At 44.1% G+C, this 15,749-nt stretch overlaps 1 protein-coding gene across 2 annotated transcripts; it reads left to right on the top strand.

Annotated features, from left to right (window-relative positions):
• Positions 1-197: 197 nt before the first annotated feature.
• On the top strand, positions 198-15,533 carry LOC121714183 (potassium voltage-gated channel subfamily A member 10). Of its 2 annotated transcripts, XM_042099392.1 has the most exons (4): positions 198-238; positions 9,132-9,238; positions 13,223-15,130; positions 15,383-15,533. In XM_042099392.1, exon 3 carries the CDS (start codon positions 13,374-13,376, stop codon positions 15,084-15,086), a length of 1,713 nt encoding a protein of 570 aa, XP_041955326.1. In that variant the 5' UTR covers positions 198-238; positions 9,132-9,238; positions 13,223-13,373; the 3' UTR covers positions 15,087-15,130; positions 15,383-15,533. The 2 variants fall into 2 exon arrangements, with proteins under 2 accessions (XP_041955326.1, XP_041955325.1); XM_042099391.1 differs by having other exon boundaries at positions 13,223-15,533.
• The last annotated feature ends 216 nt before the right edge of the window (positions 15,534-15,749 follow it).

Consider the following 15,749-nt stretch of genomic DNA (forward strand, 5'->3'; position numbering starts at 1 on the left):
TTACTCCTCCAGTCCGAGAATTAGCCAAATAAACGAAACGAGCTGTCACTGTTATATCACAGCCACATCTGGCCTCCCCTGTGTTAAACAGTTCGCTTAGCCTTCTGTGCCGCTGTCCCTTGGTTTACTGATAACCCTTGTCCTTTCGTGGGTTCTCCAAGACAGCCATGGAGGGGAGCTGAAAACTTTGACGGACAGTGCAAGGCACTTCTCAAGGATATTCCGCCTGAGCAAAGAGGTATTACGTTACTTTTACACTCGTGTGTTTTACTGGGTTTCCACTTTTAGTTAAAATGTCTTGCGCTCCTCAGCTCGACCACTGCCTTCCTAGTTAGCAGCGGTTGCACAGTTGTCAGCGGAGAGTCAACTCTTGTGCACTCTATCAATTATTCAGAGAGCATTTCATACATGTGATTCATTTGACATGTATGAAACTGTTAATATGAATTCGAGCATAGATTCGCGTAGGTTTGTGTGGCCAGAGATTGGTAGATGCTTACCCAGAGCATAGGCTATGTCTGTCATTTAGGCATACAGTAAGATGCAGTGATCACCGCCGTATTCGAGGGTTCAATTTCGTAGCCGCCCTTGAAATCGGCAAATGGAGGGTATTTTAACATAAACAAATAAACATAATGACAATTATGTAGTTTGATGGTGTAGATGTACATGTGACTTAATCCCTTTCAAATGTAAATTTGACGTCAAGGAGACAGATTACACATACAACATCAGACGAAACAGTGAAATTTCTTTTTATAGACTTCCAGAAATATCTGCCAATGTTTTTATGGCAGAATCACTATTTTTTCTCTCCATCATAGTATTATAGGTAGTTAGTAATGCACATAATTTCTACATGAAGTAACCAATTTGAATTCAGGGTGTTTTCGTTGAACTGTAAAAATCTGATGCAGTAAGATGAGTGATTTTTGATTATTAATGAATTATTAATAGAATTAAGGCTATTGGATCTGTGTACTTTAATTGAATCAAGATGCATGGTTTATAGTTGTAATCACATGCAACAGGTATCACCAACTGAGCGCACGTTTTCACCAAATTACAGAATTAAATCAGCTATCAAAACTGCAGAATAATTTAAAAGGGCCAGTGGTAGCCAGTCTACTTTTGAAGAATTGCACAGCACCTGAGAATTGGTGATGGACAAACACTAGGATGAGGAAGAGAAAGAATATTGAAGACAAGTTTCAGATGAAATTCATTGTCACCTTTCATGTGTTCAATCAGGCGCGCCTGCAGGTGTACGTCCGCACTGTGCGTACCATCAGGCTACTCACCACCAAGAGAAAATTTCCCGTGTGTGTGTATATTCACATCAAATTGGCCCACCATACCTTCCCAACTATGGACAGTATCTCCCATTAGCTGCATGCCATCAGGCTACAATTTACAATTTTCTATTGAAGTTAATGAATACCTTATCAAAATTAACACGCACACATTTTGTTTGAGCAGGAGAGAGAGAATACGCACGCAGGCACGCAACTAGGCTACTTGTTGTTTTCTTTTACTCGGCTATCTATATATGGTTATCAGCACACATTGTTGAGTTAATTCACTAACTCAATACTCATCATGGATATCACAAGTTTAAATAACGAAAACAGAAAGGATGGATGCAGCAAAGCTAGAGGAGTTATTCCAGATGGGCAAGAACAAGGTAGGCAATTGCTTGTCAGAACGTTAGACTGCATTAGACAGCTGTTTAAAGCCAGACGTCACGGTAAGCTAGAACAAAACTAAAGGTAACTTTAGCCTGTATACAGTAGGGCTGGATCAAGTTATCCAAATGAATAGGTCATTGAAGACGTTGTTGTTGTATTATTGCATGTGAATGTTGCTATGCTACTTTTTTGCTGACCAATGCACGGACCTAAAACCGGGAAACGGACAAATATTGTCCACGCACGCGTGAAATGTTTTTTTCGGGTGGGGGGGGTCAGTGATGGGTGTGCGTACCATAGCATTAATTCCTGCAGGCGCCCCTGTGTTCAATCATACATAGGATGAACAAACATTAAAGTGAGCCATTTCACTGCATCACTGCAGCAGGTTGTAAACATAATTTGCTTCAATATGATGTTTGTACTGTTTAGATGCACGCAGAGCATCTAAAGACAGTATCTAAATGTTGACCTTGTTCTTACGGTAAGTTTTCTATGCAATCCCATAGCAATAATTGGTGACTTCACCCTAACCCTTCAGTCACTTTTGTAACTGTAAGGACTTATGTTGAGCAACAAACTGCTCTTCAGTCAGTCTTCATCATACTTCTGTGGTTTAGCCTGCGACCGTGACCTTGAAGTTGGATGTTGTATATGAGAGTCACTTTGATAATTGTGGGGATGAAAATTGGGAATTGCACCAGGTGCGCTAGCAATCAGGGGAAAAAACTGTAATGGCTTTGCTGTTAAAATGGATTAAAAAAAAAAAACTTTTCTGTGAAACATTCAAGTAGAGAAAACTGTGGCCATGAGCACATAGTACCGGGTCCTGGTATTGTTATCACAATACAGTAATACTCAAAGCGGAGACAGTATGGCTCTCCACAAACAGATGGTCGCATTTTCTGCTCTCGTAAAAAACATGAAGCTCTCAGAAAATGTCATATTTTCAGTAAATAAGAAGCGCTTAATCTCTTATGCCTGGAGAGAGGAACAGAGGCTGAGTTGAGGCAATACAGGGTGTATGGGAGTGGGAGTGGGGTGGAGAGCAGAAATAAGTATATATGTGTGTGTGTGTGTTTCTGTGTGTGTGTGTGTGTGTGAGTGTGAGTGTGTGTAGGGGAGGGGGGGAGGGGGGTGTTATGGGATCAATGCCCGCTCTCTGTTCCCGGAGCGCGCTGGGTGGTGAGGGATTACGACGCATTACGCGTGGGCATCAGAGGCCACTGCTCCCCAGCGTCTGTGGTGAGTTTTTGCCCGTGCCCGCCGACTCCACTGCCCTGTCCTTGCCCAGGCTGCCGCACAGATGGACACTAGGTGGGGGCTGGGCTATTTATAGACAGGGGATGGGGGTGATGGTGGTGGTGATGACAGGGTTTGGGGATGGAGGAGGTAGTTGGAAGGACTCTCTCTCTCTACCCCAATACAGCTCCACCCGACTCCACCCTCCCACATTCACAACACAACAACTGCCCCAGGAAATGAGTTTCTGAACCCAGCGGGGCATCACAGGGCTGGTCAGGGTAAAGCTCAGGGCAGTGATCCGAGAGGGGCTTACCTGTGTAGGAATTCCCTGAGTGGGCACATTTCCCTTGGTTGTGGGCATATGTTTTTTTGTGTGTCATTTTGTGTATTATGTGTGTGCATATGTGTGCCTGTGTATGTGTAGGTGGGTATGTACATGCAATCTTGTAGTTATGTTCTTCTGTTTGTGCTTTTCCAATGTCCTTTGTACTCTAGTGAAGGTTGGTAGAGAGGAAGGGTTAGGCACCCACAAGTTCAAAAGTGAAAGGTCTTAAGTTTGAAATGTTACATGTAACTTGCAAAAATGTTCTAATGTTACAATGTCCGACCTCTTTCTTCTTAGCTGCTATTAACTGAATGCAATTTTACAAGTCATTGTATGCTCCAAGGCCTTTAATACTGTCGACTGTTCTATCCTTGTCATGTATCTGATGTGAAAACCACCCAACTACTGCTGTGAATAAGCTGGTCAAATTACACTTTTTTGTTATTATTTTCCATCCTCAAATAGCACAGATTTGTCACTGTTGCCTGGGATCTGTCCAGTCTCATCTCGGCATGCATCATCTCCCTTGGTAATTGCTGGCTTTTACAATCCAACAGATAAATTGCCAGCCTCTATTTTTTTTATCAAATATATATATACATATACTGTATATAATTCTTTTTTGTGCCTTCTATGATTGGATGCAAATTAAGAGCGGGGGGAGATGGGAGATTTATGCAGACCCCCCCCCCCCCCCCGCCCCAAACACACACACACACACACACACACACACACACACACACACACACACACACACACACCATCCCTTCTACTAATTGCTGGCCGTCTTGACGCCTGGTGATTAAGCTGCAGGAGGGTCTTCCCATCGGCTGGCCCAAGGAGGGTTTTTAATCACAGCTGTGAGAGCCAGGGAGCCATCGCAAGCGCCCCAGCAGCAGCTGGCAGCCTGAGGAGTGGCCTCATCTGGGCAGGGTAGGAGTAGGAGGAAGGAGGGAGGGAGGAGGATGAAGGAGAGATGGAGGAGGATGAGAGCATCCTCTCTGCTCCATCTCTCCAAATCTTCCCAGTGCCACTTTAACCCTGTCCAGACATGCTGGACGTAGTCCCACACCGAATCCCCATCTGGGTTCTTACAGTCAAGGTTTTTTTTTTTGGCTTTTGCCTTTATGTAGATAGGACAGTTGAAAGTGACAGGAAACAAGTGGGAGAGAGAGATGGGGTGTTGGACCGCAGGTCAGACTCAGAACTCGAGTCCCGATGGGCACTTGGACCTTAATGTGATCCAGATGCTGCTACTTCCACTGAAACTCTCCCACAGTAAACATTTTAATGCCAATGAGAGATATGAGGCCCAATTGACTAATTTAGTCAGTCTGAGCTTCTGATAAATGAAGACTGTATAGTCAGACAGGCTTAGAGAATCCTTTGAGGATGCACAGCATTCTTACTTTGCTGTGTGTATGTGTGAACTATTAAGCTATTTATAGTGTTTGTATAATGCACGGTTGTGGCAAGTAATGTGCAACATAATTGCATATGATTGTTTATCGGTGAAGGATTGTTCTGATATTTGCATGAAACAAGAAAAAAACAAATACTGCATGGATTATTATTCAAATATGTGTACTTGGAGTGTCTACTTCTCCGTAAGTAAGGACATATTGTAGTATCTTGGGACCTCTTACATTGCCAAGGAAAACTCAGTAACATTTTAGGAATACTTCCATGGTGAAAGTGTTGTGAATCAGCCTCATTTCTGTAAATGTACATACTGCGTACTTCTTATGGTCATCTGTGATTTTTGCACCCATGTGTACCCTGTGTGTGTCTTTGGTCTGTATGCAAGCATCCTTTGTTTATCCTTGAATTCAATGAAAGCCAGTCTAGGCCTTTTGCCTAGGTGTGAAATGTTAATGTTTGTAGAACAGCATGTGTCCAGGCCTCTGAGGCAGGCTTGTGCAAAATTCCAGAATTTAATTGAAACTGGCTCTTAAATTCCAATTCAAGTCTTGAATTTCACTTGCATTTCAATTGAGGTAGCAAACAGGAAGCAGAATTGCAATTCGAATTGTGCACAACCCTGCTCTGAGGAACTTCCCAGGAAAGGGGGTAGTTTTAAGACAATAGAAGCTGACCAGACCTGATGAGGCCTAATCCTCATCCTCCCTTTCTATTGCATATTCAAACTGGGTTGGTTCCTTCTTTTGTTTGTAACATAAAGTTAGTACACTGTTTCAGAGAAGTCAGAGAATACTGAGAATCTGGTGAAATCCATGATGGGGTGAAACAAACATGTACTTCTCTCCCTTGAGGGCCACTGGCCCCTCATTGAAAAGAATAAAGCCTGGATCCTGATCTTGCATCGTCCTGATTGAGTCTTAAGAGAAATATGGTAGTAAAAATATACTATCAATGGCCATCTGCCCTCTCCTCAAAGGTCTGTTGGGTTGTGTGCATGTGTGTGTGTGTGTGTGTGTGTGTGTGTGTGTGTGCATACTGGCACAGGTGTTTTTGTATGTTGCCTGTGGTATATATATATTTTCTTCATGACCTTGGATTCTTGTAGCACCCAGATGTCTATGCGGGCCCCAGGAGGTGTGTGTGTGTGTGTGTGTGTGTGTGTGTGTGTGTGTGTGTGTGTGTGTGTGTGTGTACGTGTGTGTTTGTGTTTGTGTCATGTGTGTTTGTGTATGTGTGTGTTTGTGTAATAGTTTAAACATCTAAGCACTTGCATTCCTCACCCATACAGTAGCAGCATGCCTGCCTGTTTGTGTGCGTGTGTGTGTATGTGTGCGTGTGTGTGCGCGCGCGCGCGCGCGCGTGTGTGTGTGTGTGTGTGTGTGTGTGTGTGTGTGTGTGTGTGTGTGTGTGTGTGTGCATTCGTACAGGCGCGTGTGTTTATGGATGTGCATTCGTAAAACAACACTCCTTGGGGTCAGACTGTTAATTTGTCATCCAGGCGCCTTCTGCCCTTAAGCCCTTCCTCTTTATTGTAAACATCTGAGCCATGGCCAAGGAAGAGCTATCTCAAGCCAGCACGAATTCTCAGGAAGCCCAAGGCAGCCGCGGGCATCTCTGCCTGGTAGCAGAAACAAACACCACACTCCCACGTCATTCTATCCTCACACTGTCTGCTCTGCTCACCACCACCACAGAAACACTCAAATGGGGCCTGCCTTTCTCTCTCTCACTCTCTCTCTCTCTCTCTCTCTCTCTCTCTGGAAGGCCTAAGTCCAATAGAAATGCTCTTTTCAAAATTGTTCATTGATTGCATTGATCGCATTGACAGCTTATCTGGAGAGCAAAAAGTGCCATGTCAACCCCCAGGCACCAGTTAACACACTACCCTCCCAGTCTGGTCTCCAATCCTTGCAGAATGATTTTAAAGTCCTTGATCAATATCTGCCCATTTCTCTTATGAAATGCAACCGGTGACTGGCTATGTCCCCGCAAGCCAATTGGCTGTCTGCCATTAGGGGGCATGAGCTATGTCATTCTCATGTCATGTTCACTTTGAGGAGTCTTGTATTTGCCCTCTCCAATGCAGCAATGACCACACGCCATGGACTCCAGGGAATATGGCCCCGAGATGAAGAGGGAGAGAGAGAGAGAGTCTGGGTCACATGTCCCCGTGTGTCGCAGAAACTCTCTCTCTCTCTCTCTCTCTCTCTCTCTCTCTCTCTCTCTCTCTCTCTCTCTCTCTCTCTCTCTCTCTCTCTCTCCATCCACTCACTCCCCACCCCTGGACATGGACACCTGGTGTGTTAGGAGCATTAGAGAAATGGGGCGAGTCGTGTACGGTGTCACTTTTTGTGACAACTTCCTTCCCAGCTGTGCATAGTTGGAATAGCTGGAGAGATGACACCAAGTGTCATGCTGGGCTGTATTTCACTGAGAGCGTCAAAAGGTATAGAGACCATTCTTTCCATCTTTGAGCAAGACAATGTAATGCATGTCCTTATAGTCCTTTTTACAAGTTTAATTTGATCTCCAATGCAGTCTCTACTATAGCTGGAAGTGTTACTTCCCCTCTCCAATGATAGCTGGTCTTGTGTATGTATGTGTGTGTGTGTGTGTGGGGGGGGGGGGGTATTGCTTTGGTATAGACTGTTTGAGAAGACAGTCTATGTGGTGAACTGATGTTTCTAATGTTTCTAAATAGAGTCTGGCTCCGTTCACTGAGTGCAGGGCTCCATAGCAGCTAGTGCTCATCTCTGGGAGGCGGTCCTCTCGGCTTATGCCATCGAGCCACCACAGGCAGATTAATCTTCTTAATAGGGTTATTCCGCCAGCCATTGGCCCAAAAACACCTGCTCTAGAACACACGGTTCCAAGGAGATATGATGTGTCTGAGTGTCTCTCTGGTCTCCAGAGAATTTCAGACCTTATAGAGACTTCTGGAATTCCAAGCGACAAAAACATGAGGGAATGGAAGGCATGGGGAAAGCCCTACTGTGGGCTAAAGTGGGACAGCTGGTCTGGGGTACTTAATCTTGTAGTTCATTTGGGGGAAAATTATGAGGGTTTACAAACACTGGTCAGGCTCAATGACAAGCATTTGGGGTGAACCAATGCAGAATTGCTAAGCTGAAGTCTGAACGTAACTAAATACAGCATGTTGTCACCATCCACATTGCCTCATTCTGAGAGGAAATTCCTGTCAATTCATCACTGATTAATGCCCCTGTATGGCAAATAATGTGTCATATCATCAACAATTTGTCAAATCACTCTTGATTATGTTGTATAATATGTAATAAACTGTAATGTAAAAGCTGCATACCTTTATATAACATAAACATAACAGTTTTTCTGCAGTGTTAACAGAAATGAGGCAGTTAGTCCCTGCCATTTGTGATGTACGTGATGAAACACGTATACCAATGCCCTTTGACACTGCTGCAGAAAGTCCATTATAGCAGCTGCTCTTTTCCATTAACGATACTTATATTGTTACAGGTTGCCCAACTCACAGCCCCAGGATATAAATAGAGCAAGCTCAGTAGAGGACAGAGGTTGCTCTGTTTTATGGCAGGTCAACCAAAACCCTGCTGTTGGACATTACAGTGCCATTATGCAAGCTTTTCCTACTTATCATTGTTTAGTTTTATTCATTTGGGTTGTACATGGTCACATTAAGAAGAGATAAACATATTTATCATCTCCATCTCCATCTGCTCAGGCCATTTGTAATCTAATTTGAAACCTCACAAAAATGTAAATCCAATGGCAAAATACAATAGTTAGCTAGTGTAGAATGTTCTATTTAGAAAAAGTAAAAAGTAAGACAACCATCTAATATGAAATATTATGAAAGTTTGGGGTCGTGCCACATGTGTTAAGAATGTAGGGCACCGTTTTAGACAGAGGGCCTGGATTGAGTGACTGTGCTTCTCATAGTATCCCCAAGGCTTGAATTTCTCAGTTCTTTTATTTACAGGGCAACAACGTCTATTCCCCTCCTTGCATAAAAAGAAAAGCAGTTCACCAATAGTTCCCTGTGGTGTTTGCTGTCATCTTCGCTCCCAGTCTCCTCTCAAACCACTTATCACCGCTGATTTAATCATCTTGTTAAAACATTAAGAATTTAGAATGAATTCGTTAGCAATTCAGGCGGTGCAACCTGTAAGTAAGTGGTTCCAGTCTGCAAGGTTTTGTGTACAATGTAACCGATCAGGTAGGTTTTGGTGTTGCAGGAGCTAGGATACTTGCTCACTGTAGCCTCATTAAAACACACACAATTATTTAGACTTCAGTGCCCTTCCCTGGCACTGTGCCCAGGCAAAATATAGACTTTCCAAGCTGGGGAGATATGTTTTTTTTGTTGTTGTGTCCTGATTATTGATGCGCTTTATTTTCCAAGGTGAGAACAAAGCATGTTGATGTGCATGCATATTGATATGTTTCTTCAGGTGTGGAGATATCGGGCTGCTGTGTAAATCCTAGACCTCGGAAAGTCATCAAATGATCAAGAGCACTGAAATGGGTACCCTGCATCTCAGCCCAGCCAACGTGCCAGGTGAGACCCAAACTTTCTCCACGCCAGGAAAATATGTGTGATGTCCTTGATATGTGCGCATGATTTTGTGTGTGTGTGTGTGTCCAAGTGTGTGTTGAGACGGGAGTTTCTTTGTTTGCGTGTACGTACTTGTTTGTGTGTGCATGTGCTAATGAGTGTGTGCCAGTGAGTGCAAGTGTGTGTGTGTGTGTGTGTGTGTGTGTGTGTGTGTGTGTGTGTGTGTGTGTGTGTGTGTGTTGCCAGCTCCTCAGCTCTGGTTTCCCCTCAGCGTAGAGTTACCCAATGGTGGCTTTAATAGATTAAGCCAAACTGAGCCCAAATAAAGAGATAGGACACACATGTGGGATCAACCCTTGCACTTCAGGGCTCATCCCAGTGCCACTTGGGTCAGTCCCTTAGCCCAGGAACCCACTCCACTCAGGTGAGGAGGTGTTCGGGCTGAGCCCAGGGCTTTGGCAAGCACCAGGGTTAGGCTACACCATGTGAGTGTAAGTAATGCACCCTCATTCTTTTATTTACTGTACCGATGTGCGTGGTGTTTAGGCAGCTGCCTGTTGTGATTGTGAGCAGGTGTGAGAGAGAGGGTGATATGATTTTTTCCATGGGTAGTGTATGGGTGTGTGTGTGTGTGTGTGTGTGTGTGTGTGTGTGTGTGTGTGTGTGTGTGTGTGGGCAATTGGCGCTGAGAGCTAATGATTTTGCTGTAGTTGGGTGACAGTGTGTGGTGTGTTGATTGGCAGGGCCATTGATGCAGATAAACATTGTAGGATTATTCATAAGTTTGAACTGAGAAACATTTACTGCTGACCCGCTGGCACGCATCCAATCGGAATAGTTTCATGGATTACGTTGCGCAGGTATCACTTTTGTATTACGTCAAAGGCTTTATTCAATCCGATAATGGAAACCGTTAAATTAGGACACTGTGGTCTAAGAGTGTGAAATGACTGTGAATATGGTATCAGATGAAAAGCATTTTTCTTTAAACAATCAAACTTTTTTAACCACCTATGTCATTTTTTTAGTTGAAAGCTAACAATTCTAAGTATAGTATAGACATTATCTGCTGTACTAATGCTGTAATATTTTGTCTCTTCCCACTATCTTCCCATGTCATCTCATTAAAACTTTCCTGTTGCTAAAAAAAACATTAGCCTGAGTTCCTTGTGACTTCTCTCCAAACAAGCGTGCGTCAGAGGTATCCTCTAAATACCTGTATCGTTTCCCTCGGTTTGTTCTCCCTCTCGCACTCTCTCTATCTCTCTCTCTTTCCCTCGAGTGTTTCCTTCTCTGTCTCCCACGCAGAGACTGTAACCCTCTAATCTCGTCCCCTCTGTCTGACCTACATGTTCCCCGTCCTCCCTTCCGGCATCGGAGCAATGGATGATGACTCATTTTTGGTGGCTTTAATTAAACATCTGTTGGCTTCTCTTTTTCTCACTGGCTCTATGCTACTGTCAGATTGGGTGCTGAGTTTAGCCATGTTGATGATGATCTCATAGGCTCTTTTCCCTGCTCTAATTGATATGAGAGAAAATTGTAATAGCCTAATCGTGTCACACAGTTCATTCTTCTGCAATACATACTTATAAGGGTTCAGCTGGACTGCTATTATTAGGGGCCGTTTATACGAGAACGATTACGAAGGAAGACGACAAAATATTTTATCATAAGTGCCTTTCGTTTACACGGCGACCCCGCCATCGGGGCTTGAAGACGCAAAAATCGGAAGACTCCTTCCAGAGTGTAGAGTTTTGAAGACGACCCGGGTTATGTCTCAATCTAAACAGCTAAACCAAAGATCCTTGATTACCTCTCTGGCTAAACTGTCAAATTAGAATGTTTGGGCGTGACGTACCGGGGTTCTATCACACCACCACCCAGCGGTCTGGAATGCATATCCAATCGAATATCACATAGTCTTGCGTCTTCATATAAACAAAGATTTCCCCCTGAGAATGCTCGTCTAAACTCGAATAAAAAAATGAAGACGAGACGCCACTTCTGCGTCTTCTCTTTTCATCGTCACCGTATAAACGTAGCCTAAGGGGTTGTTGCAGGATTGGCCCAGACCCTGGCAAAACAAGTATATTTCTAATCTACTAGGTGCTTGATAAACAAAGTGTGTGTAAATACACTTGAACTTCATCTGCACTTGTGCAAAACATGTGCTGCTGGTAGACAACAACTGTTAAACACAACAACCTGATGGTCCAACCCAAAAATGTAAGCAGCAAGCCTCTAGAAGCCTCTGGTTAGAAAACATATTTTTCTAAAAGCACAAATATTGATCTGAAGATATATATCTGAATACACGAATACAGTTTCATGACTGGTTTCATGTAAAGAAATGAGAAGTATGCCACTGTCTCAGTGAAGCCTAAATAACTAAATACAGAGAGGTGAGTGGAGATTATTCTCTGAAAAGTTTCTTTGAATCTCTTACTGTTGGTCAATTCAAAATACTTTACTTATAACAAATATAAACAGTAATTAGTGGATACTTTAGAAAAGCAAAAGGTGTACACGCAGGAAGAATCTATAGTCAGTAGGTCAGATCTCTAGGTCTCGGGCCACGTGTGTGCTCTTAAGTGGGTATCTGTGTGCAGACCACTTAAATATGTACAGTAATAATGTATTCAAGAGTCCTTAGAGAAAGAGTTCTACTAACCACAGTGTTCATGCATCAGTTTAGAGGAGAGTCATTGGAACAGTGAAAGAGGAGTAAATGGAAGCTCTTGAGCCTGTCATAGAGCCTGATGGAGAAACCAGGACTGTGGTGTCAAGTGAATGGCAGTGGCTGTGAAAAAAAGGAGGTTGGGAGTTCAGCTGATGGACGTGTCAGAAAAGTCATCGCCGGCTCTGCCGGCTCTCTGAAGTGCAAGATCTAAAGGCTGTTTCAACACACCTGCTCCTGTGTCAGCAGTCTGTGCTGGGGTAGGCCAAGGATGGGGTTTATGGCACTCTCAGATGTCTACGGTGATGGCAGCGTAGACTTTTACTGTCTCCAGCTCCAGGGCCAGACAGAGTAATAGAGAATGGACAGATACAGAAAAGAGGATCTATTTTTATCTATCTGTTTGAGATCTATTTGTCCTGCACGTTTTTTTTGTGTGCTTTTTCCAGAGGCATTCAACAATATGTGTAAACGGGTAGAATTTTGCAGAGCTATTAACAAATTAATATGAAGAGTGCTTTGAAGGATCAGAGAGAAATGAGTCTAATATCTGTACATTGCAATATACATTACTTTACATTTTTTCCAGATCTTCTCTTTGTTGTACTGAAACGCAGAAATGTGCAGATGCACTTCATTTCATATGTGTTGTTATTAAACCTACATCTAAAAATGTGCACACAATGCTGATGAAAAGGCATAACCCTTTTCACATGCTTTGCCTCGTAAGTCATTTTTGGAAATGCTGTCAGGCTCACACCTCCAGAAATATGTGTCCTCACCCTCTCCCAGCTGCCCTCCTCTGGTTTCCAGAGAGACAAGTATCCAAGGAACGAGTTATTGGCCTCATAAGTGCCTTCAGACGTCATGTTCCAGAGGCAGCTAATGACTCTCTAAGCCAAAAAGCCATGACTCGCTCATTCATCCACTCTCTTTCCCTTTCTCTCTCTCTCTCTCTCTCTCTCTCTCTCTCTCTCTCTCTCTCTCTCTCTCTCTCTCTCCTTTTATTCCTCTGTGTCTTGTTTTCACTCACTGGCTGTTTATCTTCATGGCTACTCACTCGTCTCCTTACTCTCACCCCCTTTTGTTTCTTTCTCTAACCCTGTCTTCCTAAAAAACTATTTTGGTCTTTAGTCTGTCCCTCTTTCTCACGATCTCACACACTGTCATCTTCTTTCTCTCACTCACTAACAAACAACACACACACACACACACACACACACACACACACACACACACACACACACACACACACACAGTCACAGACACATAGACTGTCTGATTTTTCCTTACCTCTCTCTTTACAGATTTTTAGAGAGGCAGTGCCAGCTGAACTGGTGACCATCTGAATGCTGTTGAACTACCTCTTTGCCCTGGTGGAGCGGTTTCTAATCCAGTTTGGGACTACTGAAATCCTACGGCTCTGCGATCCTGGGCCTGAAGAAGGCAACAGGTACCATGGAGGTTGCGCTGGTAGACTTTGAGAACGTGGACGATGTCGACTGCAACATGGAGGACCTCGATGACCCTGACTACCCAAATGAGAAGACGGCTCTGGCGGTGGACATGCCCGAGTGCAGTGTCGGCAGCAACCACCTGTGCTCCCAGCAGTCCTCACCCAAGGGGAAGCAGAGTCTGCACGGCCAGACCCTGGGGCTGCCCCCCTCGCCCACTCTGCCACCCTGTAACTCGAGGGGACGCGCCAGCTGTGCCAGTCTCATATCCAACTGGAAACTGCTCCTGAACAGCGAGGGCACCCAAAGCGAGACCATCTTCAGCAAGCTGGCCAAGGAGTGCTGCGAGGACCTGTTTGTGGACAAGCGGGGCATGGACCATGGAGAGCAGAAAGTGATCATCAACATCGCTGGCTTACGGTTCGAGACACAGCTAAAGACTTTAGACCAGTTTCCCGACACGCTACTCGGGGACCCAATGAAAAGAATGGACTACTTTGACCCTATGAGAAACGAATACTTTTTCGATCGCAACCGACCGAGCTTTGATGGCATTTTGTACTACTACCAGTCTGGAGGCAAGGTACGCAGACCTGCAAATGTACCCTTGGATGTGTTTGCAGATGAAATGATCTTCTACGAACTGGGGAACGAGGCAATGGAACAGTTCAGGGAGGACGAGGGTTTCATCAAAGAGGCAGAGGTGCCTTTGCCAAGCAATGAGTTCCACAGACAATTCTGGCTGCTCTTTGAGTACCCGGAGAGTTCCAACGCGGCTCGTGGAGTTGCACTGGTCTCTATCTTTGTCATCACCATCTCAATTGTCATTTTCTGCATGGAAACCCTGCCGGAGTTCCGAGATGACCTGGGCGTCCCGCCCACTACTGGTTTGCCCTTGAACCAATCCAAAGGCAACTTCCCCTCCCTGTCCCCACCAAGTGCCACACCCAAAACTATCACCGCCACCTTCTCGGACCCTTTCTTTATAGTTGAGACCGCCTGCGTCATCTGGTTCTTCTTTGAGCTTTTTGTGCGCTTCATCGTGTGCCCCAGCAAAAAGGAGTTCTTCAACAACATCATGAACATCATCGACATCATCTCCATCATCCCATACTTTGTGACGCTGATCACCGAGATAGTAAACAATCCGGACATTATTGCCAGTGCCCAGAACCAAAACATGTCACTCGCCATCCTGCGAATAGTCCGGCTGGTGCGAGTCTTCCGCATCTTCAAGCTCTCTCGACATTCCAAGGGCCTGCAGATTCTGGGCCAGACTCTCAAAGCCAGCATGAGGGAGCTGGGACTGCTCATCTTCTTCCTCTTCATCGGAGTCATCCTCTTTTCCAGCGCCATCTACTTTGCGGAGGTGGACGAGCCAGACACGCAGTTCACCAGCATACCGGACGGATTCTGGTGGGCTGTGGTGACCATGACGACTGTGGGCTATGGCGACATGTGCCCCATAACATTAGGTGGCAAGATGGTTGGGACTCTGTGTGCCATTGCTGGCGTGCTGACCATTGCTTTGCCTGTTCCCGTCATCGTCTCGAACTTCAACTACTTCTACCACCGGGAGACTGAACAAGAGGATAAGCAGCCCGTCGCCGAGGCGACAGACAAGAGCATGAAGTCAGGAGCGGCAGCCAAACTTGGCAGCAACACCTCTCTGAACAAAGCCAATGGTAACTGGCAGAATGATAAGGACAAGTACTGATGACTGAACTAGACATAAGGGGGGATTCACCACTGTATCTCAAGGTATTTAAAAAGGATCAGGCAATTTATTTATTGTTTGTATTTTATAAAGTTGTATACATGACACCAGCACATAAATTGTAGGTTAGACATGGATGTTTTTTTTTAGAGTTTAGAATTTCAAAGAAGTCTGCACGTGCTGTGACTGTTCTGTTATCGCTACTACATTAGTTCAATAATTTGTTTAATTATTCAGTATGGAAGCAACATTTGTAACTAGTTAAACTTATCACATGCTCTACCCAATATCAATAGCATAAGGACTTCATCCAGTGTCCTTGCAGAGTAAGAAGTCAGAAAAAGGAAAGATTCCTAAAATTTCAGTTTACGTCTGTCGGTCAAAATACAATACATTATTTGACAAAGTGGCAAGTATAATGATCTAACTACCTATCATTTGCGTTAATGTGTATAATTTATGTGCATTTAATAGTGATTTGATTTACAATAATGTATTGTTGCTTTAACAATGAGTGAAATTACATATCTCATTCATATAATTATTAATTGATTAAGTTAATCAGTTACAGTAATACATAAAGTGCTGTATTTCTTATGATGGTATTTTCTGATGTCATCTTGTTATAGAATCTTGATTTTTGTAATGGCATTCGGCTGTAAG

The sequence above is a fragment of the Alosa sapidissima genome, chromosome 7 (genome assembly GCF_018492685.1).
Source record: "Alosa sapidissima isolate fAloSap1 chromosome 7, fAloSap1.pri, whole genome shotgun sequence".
Classification (NCBI taxonomy): domain Eukaryota; kingdom Metazoa; phylum Chordata; class Actinopteri; order Clupeiformes; family Clupeidae; genus Alosa; species Alosa sapidissima.